This window comes from Phalangium opilio, unplaced genomic scaffold (genome assembly GCF_054372755.1).
Source record: "Phalangium opilio isolate 3A_F unplaced genomic scaffold, DU_Popi_V2 ptg000094l_1, whole genome shotgun sequence".
Classification (NCBI taxonomy): domain Eukaryota; kingdom Metazoa; phylum Arthropoda; class Arachnida; order Opiliones; family Phalangiidae; genus Phalangium; species Phalangium opilio.
The window spans coordinates 2,474,785-2,483,757 of NW_028324199.1; the positions used below are offsets into that span (position 1 = coordinate 2,474,785).

Below are 8,973 nucleotides of genomic sequence, written 5' to 3' on the forward strand. Positions count from 1 at the left end.
ACTTTACAAAGGGAAACTTTCTAAACCCTTGAGCGTAACGAAATATTTAAGCTTGAATATAAATGTTTAGGTTTTTGGATCGGTTGCACCATTTCCGGGCAATACTTGTAGAGTAGCTTCGTATTTACTCTTTTTCTCCGTATATGGCCCCCATCAATTTACATGTCAATCTGACTTCTTAGAATCAAGGAATCGCAATGTAAAAACTGTATATTGTCTTTTCGTACTGGAAAATAAAGGGTCTTTCGGTTTTGAATCTCTTAAGAGTAAACTTGCTCTCCTTCCTTCACCCGAAGTCCCCTAGTAAATAATTCCAAGTCAGCTCAACGAAATTAATTTCAAGTCAGCTGAACAAAATTAATTTCAAGTCAGCTGAACGAAATTTATGCCTGGGCCGGCGAATGTCAGTCGAAACTCATTAAGGCGTGAAAACAAAGAAGTAAGACTTATAACCATAATCATGACACTTATTTTGATAATTTATAGCGATTGTCAGTATGCATTATGTTAATTATGTATGCATTATGTTAATTATTTATGATTATCCAATATGAATGCTTCAATTTGAAAATAATGAAATTGGTCGGCGCGTGTCTTTTGTATACATTATATCATAAGTAACATAATACCCATAAGTATGACACTTCCCCAATATGAATGCTTGGGTGGTTTGGTCTATGAATTAGCATTGAAATGTAAAACTAATAACCATAAGTATGACACTTATTTTGATAATTTATAGCGATTGTCAGTATGCATTATGTTAATTATTTATGATTATATTAATTATCCAATATGAATGCTTCAATTTGTGGATAATGAAATTGGTCGGCGCGTGTCTTTTGTATACATTATATCATAAGTAACATAATACCCATAAGTATGACACTTCCCCAATATGAATGCTTGGGTGGTTTGGTCTATAAATTAGCATTGAAAGAATAGATGTGATTAAACATTTAAGATAATGGATAATGCTTAAAATAGTATTTTGATAATTTATAGCAAATGTCAGACTCGGAACAGAAAAATCAGAATCTCCATGAGAGAAACCGTAAAAGAATTGCATTGAAGCGCCAAAATCCTGAATATCGCGAGCGAGAAAATGCAAAAAGGAGAGAACGAAATTCATTAAGGCACCAAAATCCTGAATATCGCGAGCGAGAAAATGCAAAAAGGAGAGAAAGTTACAAAAAACGAAGGGAATTTGCTTATGGAACTATACCTCCACCGTCTCGCGAAATTGTACTCGAAACTGAGCATGATAAAACCCTCGAAATTGCAAATGAAACTTTACCTTCACCGTCTCGCGAAATTGAATTTTATCATGAAACCGAGCATGAAACTTTGGCTCCATCGACTCGCGAAATCGAACAGAACAAATCCCTGGAATTTGCTAATGAAATTATGCCTGGGCCGTCTCGCGAAACTATACCCGGGACTCAACAGAATAAATCCAAGTCAGCTCAACGAAATTCATTAAGGCGCCAAAATCCTGAATATCGCGAGCGAGAAAATGCAAAAAGGAGAGAACGAAATTCATTAAGGCACCAAAATCCTGAATATCGCGAGCGAGAAAATGCAAAAAGGAGAGAAAGTTACCAAAAACGAAGGGAATTTGCTCATGGAACTATACCTCCACCGTCTCGCGAAATTGTACTCGAAACTTAGCATGATAAATCCCTCGAAATTGCAAATGAAACTTTAACTTCACCGTCTCGCGAAATTGAATTAGCTCATGAAACTTTGGCTCCATCGTCTCGCGAAATCGAACAGAATAAATCCCTGGAATTTGCTAATGAAATTATGCATAGGCCGTCTCGCGAAATTATACCCGGAACTCAACAGAATAAATCCAAGTCAGCTCAACGAAATTCATTAAGGCGTGAAAACACAGAAGTAAGACTGTATGAAAATCAAGCCAGAGCCGCTAGAAGTCAAAATGAAGCAATCAGGGAAGCGGAAAATTCTGCCAAGAGAGCTCGACTTCAAAACGAAGAAATTAGGCAAGCGGAAAATCAAGCCAGAGCCGCTAGAAGTCAAAATGAAGCAATCAGGCAAGCGGAAAATTCTGCCAAGAGAGCGCGACTTCAAAACGAAGAAATTAGGCAAGCGGAAAATCAAGCCAGAGCCGCTAGAAGTCAAAATGAAGCAATCAGGCAAGCGGAAAATTCTGCCAAGAGAGCGCGACTTCAAAACGAAGAAATTAGGCAAGCGGAAAATCAAGCCAGAGCCGCTAGAAGTCAAAATGAAGCAATCAGGCAAGCGGAAAATTCTGCCAAGAGAGCGCGACTTCAAAACGAAGAAATTAGGCAAGCGGAAAATCAAGCCAGAGCCGCTAGAAGTCAAAACGAAGCAACCCGCAAAGCGGAAAACTCTGCCATGTTTCATGTTGGAACGTTTTTATCGAACATAAAAGAAGCTCCGATATGGAAGTGTGAAGGGTGTTCGTGTTTGAAATTCAAATCAAGTATTCGACCAATGAAAAAAGAAAAATATATTCAAGTTGTCGGAAACATTGTACCTGAAGCACCAGACAAAATAAATCTCTGTCACACATGCAACAAGGCCATTTGCAAAGGCAAACTCCCAAAATTTTCTCCAATGAATGGGTTCACTTTCCCAGAGATTCCAATGGTTATGAAAAGATTGTCAAATTTGGAGCAAAGAATGGTCGCACCCAGAATTCCGTTCATGCAAATACGGAAACTTGGTTGCGACCAACCACTGCCATCTCTAATACTAGGCCATGCGATACGAATAAAAGGGGGGTGGCAGTTAGGATTTCACAAATGGCGCTAGATGTCGCTTTTCTGAGGTGTTAAACTGGCGGCAAGTTTAAAACTATGGAAAATTGTTGAAAGCTTGCAACAGAACGGTTAAAGTAAAGGTATTGAGGATAATATAGCAGCTGATTAAAATAACCTGACACACGACAAGTTTATTTTCAACTTGTTAAAACATAAGAAGGCATTTATCACAGCGTGGGTAAAATGTATTTAAATCTTTAGAGTTTTTCTAGAGAGAGGTTTGTTCTTGAACTTTTTGTACGATTATTTGCGATCTGTTAAATCTTTCGCGTAGTTGTCAAACAATGGTCTTATAAACTTTGTTAACAGTAGTTTCGTTAATGCCAAATAAGTGTGACAGTCACATTTTAAAGCCTTCGGAAAATATGGTTGAATAGAATGACAAGTATCATCAATGAACAACGTTTCGAAATTAATTGCATTGCTTTCTTTACAAAATCTGCAATACCAATTCAAATTTTCGTCAAATAATTGCTGGGATACCTATATCCCCACGATCCAGCAAAAGAATTAAACTCAAAACTTTTGCGTGGGATCTAGGTTGAGAGACACGATACAAACACATTGATCTATTCATTGTAGTTGGGCTTCAGATTTCACTGAATTTGACGAAGGATACAATCATACATAACTGAGTATCATTTTAGCGACTAATTGCACCCATAGTCAGGGCCGGAAATAAGAAACACTTCTTATAGGACAAGTGTCCAGTGCCCCCAGTTTGAATGGAAAATTTATAGGACATTATCCACTAGAGTGCGCAAAAATAAAGACGCTTCTCCCTAGCCAAGCTATCAAAACTTCTGAAAATTTATTGGTCAAATTATCCAGTGGACCTCTTAGTTTTAAAAAAATATGAGCGGCTTAATGTGCACCTGTTTTTGGAATTATCAAGTTTTATCAACTGAATATATTTCCAAATTTTACAAAATTTTACTAAATTGGATATATTTTTACCCTTATTTATTGCTACCTTTCCGAAAGTTTTTGCTAATTAGCTTGTTTATTGCAACCTTTTCCAAAAAATTGTTATTTTAGTTTCTTTCTACCCTAAAAAGAGGTGCACCTTTAGCCATTCTAATAATAGAAATTTATGGGACATTTTAAAATAGTCCGCCATAAGAGAAAGACGTGACGTCATGCGAGACTGCGCAGTACGAATTTACTTTCCTCATCGCGAAAATTCGCCTCAGAAAAGCGCCATCTAACGGTTACTAAGCGCAAATTCAAAGTGTCACTTAAAAAATGCTTCTGTTGTACATTTCAAGGCCTAGTATTAAAGATGGCAGTGGACCAACAAAGAGGAATTAAAGGGAATTGTGTAAATGTACCAATAGGCATTGACAGCACAGTTTCGATATTGCCAAGGCTTCCTCCTGGAACAAAAACCATACAAGTCAAGCTCATGCGTCGGATGGAATACGACCATGCTTTTTTGCACGAGACAGTTCGACCAAAATATATCATATAAGCTTTAAGGCTATTGGTTGCTTCACCTCTTTACGACAGGAATGGCGTAATTCTAACAGAAAGTCTACTTCCTGTTGATAACGAAACTATGGATTTTGTGGTTAATGAAAATGACCGCAATCCCGATGTAATAAATGATCAGATTCAAGATAGTAGGAAGGACGACAAGTTAGTTCCGAGCGTACATCCATTTAAAAATATTGATGGTGATTTGCATAGCCTTGACCATGAAATAAAAACAGGTGGAAAAAATAATGACTTTGATAGCGATGATGAATGGAATGAAGATCAAGAAGGTGCTATTGAAAATACCGGCCAAAATGATACTCTATTAATTTCCGATGAGGATTTCAATTTACCAAGTGGCGTCACTATTCAATATGCCCCCGGCGAAGGTCAAAGGCCAGCCTCATTGTTGTTTGATAAAGACGCGGAAGAGCTTTCTTTTCCACGGATTTACGGGGGGTAACCTAGGGCTTATAAAGTAGAATGTAGTTACCAAGATATTGCGAAATGGGAACTGACCAATTTTGATCGTAGATGCGCGTCGGATGTTTCAAAGTTATTTTACACATTCCTTAAAATTGAAACGCTAAAAGTTAGCCAATCTATTCAAATTGCATTGCGTAAAACAATGAGTAAAGATGGGCGCTTAATCACTGCAGGAGTAGTAAGATCCGCAGGGGAATTGGAGACGCTAGTTAAGCACGATGATGCACTTGGAATATTAGCTTCAATAAGGTCGTCTCCAGCTTATTGGCAAAAACGCTCTAAACAGCTTTTGTCAAGGTTGCGACAACTAGGAACCCCAACGCTCTTTTTTACGATATCGGCTGCAGAAACGAAGTGGCCAGAATTGATAAATGCGCTTTTGATTTCTTCTGGGCAAAATGCAAAAAGTGAAGAGCAAATTGAGCAGATGGGATTCCTTGAAAAGCCAAAGCTGATTCAAAATGACGCAGTTACTTGCGCAAGGTACTTTGACCACAGATTTAGGGCTTTCTTAAAATACTTAAAAAGCAAGGCAGCACCACTTGGAACTGTTACGGATTACTATTTTCGTATGGAATTCCAGCACCGTGGGTCTCCCCACATGCACGCTTTAATTTGGATTGAAGGAGCACCAAAGCTTAAAGCTGATGGGTCAAATACGCCGGAAGTTATTGAATTTATCGATCGCATTATAACTTGTGAGAAACAAAACGAAGACCAGTGGGCTGACTTTATAAAACTGCAGACGCACAAGCATTCGAGAACATGTAAGAAGAAACGAGACGAAAAAACAGTTTGTCGCTTTGGTATTCCTATTCCCCCTATGCCGAGAACAGTAATTCATGATCCAGAATTGAGACAATGGAGTGAAAGTTGGACAAAGAAGATTGGGAAAGAATATAGGAAAGTTCTTGATGCTATTGAAAATTTGAAGCCGGATAGCGCTCCAGAAACCTGCGACGAATTTATTAAACAACTCGGCTTAACAGAGTCAGTATATACAGATTGTGTTACTTACAAATTAAGCAAGAAGACCGTTCTGCTAAGAAGAAGTCCCAAAGAAATACGCATTAATGCCTTCAACAAAACCGTGTTGCCTCTCTGGAAAGCGAACATGGATATACAGTATGTGCTGGATCCCTATGCGTGCATTATGTATGTGGTTTCTTATATAGGGAAATCGCAGAGAGGCATTTCAAAATTACTCTTGGAGGCAATGAAAGATTCCAAACGACAAGGATCATCTATAAAGGAACGATTTAAAGTAGTAGCGAACAAATTTCTCTCGGGTCAGGAAATATCCGCTCAAGAAGCTGCCACCGGGTGTATACAAATACCTGTTTCTCGATCCAGTCGAGTCACGGAATACATCAATACAAGTCCCCCAGAAGAAAGATTACGAATTTTGAAATCCCCGTCGGAACTAGAAAATCTGTCAGAGAACAGCACGGATATGTACGCATCAGGATTAATCGAAAGATATCCAATGAGACCAGACAATTTGGAAACGCTCTCACTTTCCGAATTTTGCGCTTGGTACGACTATCAAAAATCGAAACGAAAATCCCCAGCCTCAACAAATATTAATGAAGATGAATTTGATATTGTCGAAGATGAGGGTGCAGAGTCTAAGAACTGGATTCCTCTCAATGAAGGGAAAGGATATATTCGTAAAAGAGGGAAACCCAAAATAATTAGATTTCGGCACTACAGCTTGGAGAAGGATGAAGCCAATTTTTACCGAGAGCAACTAATGTTATTTTGGCCATATAGAGACGAAATTGGGGATATTATAAACAAAAGCAGCGAAGAAATGTATAAATCAAATCTATCAGCGTTAACCGAAAAAAGAAAACAGTTTTTCCACGAATCTGATGAACAAGCTATAGCAGAAGCGATGGCTGACTTTCAGCTTAGTGAAGTTGTGGATGTTGAAAATACCCAGCCTCTTATGGAGCATGAAGACGCAAGAAATAAGACATTCACAATGGATGATCCTGATTTAGCTGTCGAGGCTTTGCAGACTGCTGTTGGAGACATCAGTAGGGATATATCGGATAACGGGACTGTAGACAACACTATCATCCAAAGAGTTTTATATTCAACGAACGAAGAATATACAAACTTAGTAAGAAGTCTCAATTTGAGGCAAAAGGAGGTTTTCAACTACATTTTGGGCCGTTTTAAGACGGACAAAGGAAAACCTTTGCGATTGTTTGTATCTGGGGGAGCTGGAGTTGGAAAAAGTGTTTTGATCAATGCTGTCTTTGAAGGAATTACAAAATATTTCCATAAGCAGCCTGGTGCGGACAACTCCAATCTCGTTGTTCTTAAAACAGCACCAACCGGGAAAGCGGCCTTTAACATAGGGGCTCTACACTACACAGCACATTCAATCTACCCGTTAGTCAATACGGTGGGCAAATGGCCCGTTTGGAGGTAGAAAGCTTGAGTAAAATAAGGGTGGCGTTGACCGATTTGAAGTTGCTCATTATAGATGAAATATCCATGACGGGCGTAAAAATGTTAAATCAGATACATGCCAGACTTCAGCAAATAATGGGTTCCCAAGAACATTTTGGTGGAATTTCTGTATTAGTAGTAGGAGACTTTAATCAGTTACCCCCAGTTGGTGGTAACTTTGTTTTCCGGGCCCCTCGGCCCAGCGAAAATGTTTATGCGGCATTGATCGACAGCCCGTTATGGGAAAATTTTTCCCTTTTTGAACTGTCGGAAATTATGCGTCAAAAAGAAGACAAAATTTTCGCATTGACTTTGAATCGAATGTCCGTAGGAATGCTTACACCTGAAGATGTGATATTTTTCAAAAATCGTCAGGTTAAGGAAGGCAATGAGCACCCGTCAGACGCCATCAACTTATTTGAGAACAACAAGGATGTGGACCGGTTCAACGAAGATCGCTTGATGCAGATGACAACCGAAACTTGCATTGCGTTAGCCTTCGATTGCGCTGGTGGAGACGTCCGGAACGATATAAAGAAAAAGGTTCTAGAAAACGCACATTTATGGAAAATTTCAGATACCTATGGCTTGCCACGAAAATTAAGACTCACAGTAGGAGCTAGATACATGATGACAAACAACTGCGATATAAATGACGGTTTGACAAATGGTGCGACAGGTAGTCTTAGACGGATTGACTATGGAACAACTAAAAGAGGTACTAGAGTTCCGGTTAGGACGTGGGTAGAGTTTGATCATGATACTGTTGGAAAACAATCTCGTAAGACGTCGGCCGGGTTAATAGCTGCCACGAATGCGGATAAAACGTGGACTCCAATTGAAAAGATGGTTAGATCGTTTAATCGAAGATTTGACCAAAAAAATATACCCGTCACCAGGAAGCAATTTCCTTTGAGAGTAGCCGAGGCCATAACGGTACATAAAAGTCAAGGTGACACTTACTCGTCGGTTGTGGTGCACACTAAAAACAAACGTCTTCAACGTCCCAAATTGTACGTCGCTTGCAGTAGAGCAAAAACAGCGCAAGGCCTTTTTATAGATGGTGAATTTAAAATACCCAATAATCAGGCAGAAGATAAAGACTTGGTCAAAATAGAAATGACCAGACTGAGAAGAGATGCAACCCTTGTCATACCAACACTGGTTTCTCAACCAGTTTTTTATTTCCAAAACGTTACATCATTGCGGAGTCATGCGGATGATTTGCGCTGTGACAATCTTATTATGAACGCCGAAATCATTGGTGTTGTTGAAACGTGGATGAAAAAGTCTGATGATATCCCTCTTGGTGGATTTGTGCATTTGGGTGGAATATTTTTGGATGAAGAAGTGTCTCAAAGAGTTGCCTTTGGTTCTTCTATATATGTTTATAATAGTGTCAAAAACAGTACCCTTAATTCGCAGTTAATGCACCCCTCGCTTCCCGCTGGAAGAGGTATTAACCGAAAAGCTCACCTTGAGCGTGTGTGGATGGAATGCGAATTTGAGAATGAGAAAATGGTTTTGGTACTGCTGTACAAATCGCCCAACGCTTCTTTAGTCTTAGTACTACAAAATCTACAGGCTTCACTCCGCGAGAAGTACAACAAAAACGTTCCTACTGTTGTAGTCGGCGACATAAACGTCGATTTCTTGAAGTCTAGCACCGCTTTGACGAAATGTTTTTCCAAATGGGATATTGAGTTAATGCCAAATCTGAGTGGCAAATTTTCGACTG

At 39.1% G+C, this 8,973-nt stretch overlaps 1 protein-coding gene across 1 annotated transcript; it reads left to right on the forward strand.

The window, feature by feature from the left end:
* The first annotated feature begins 7,331 nt into the window (after positions 1 to 7,331).
* Positions 7,332 to 8,749, forward strand: LOC149637925 (uncharacterized). The gene is made up of 2 exons (XM_089850800.1): positions 7,332 to 8,691; positions 8,745 to 8,749. The coding sequence occupies exons 1-2, from the start codon at positions 7,332 to 7,334 to the stop codon at positions 8,747 to 8,749; spliced, it is 1,365 nt and encodes a 454-aa protein (XP_089706926.1).
* Positions 8,750 to 8,973: the final 224 nt, after the last annotated feature.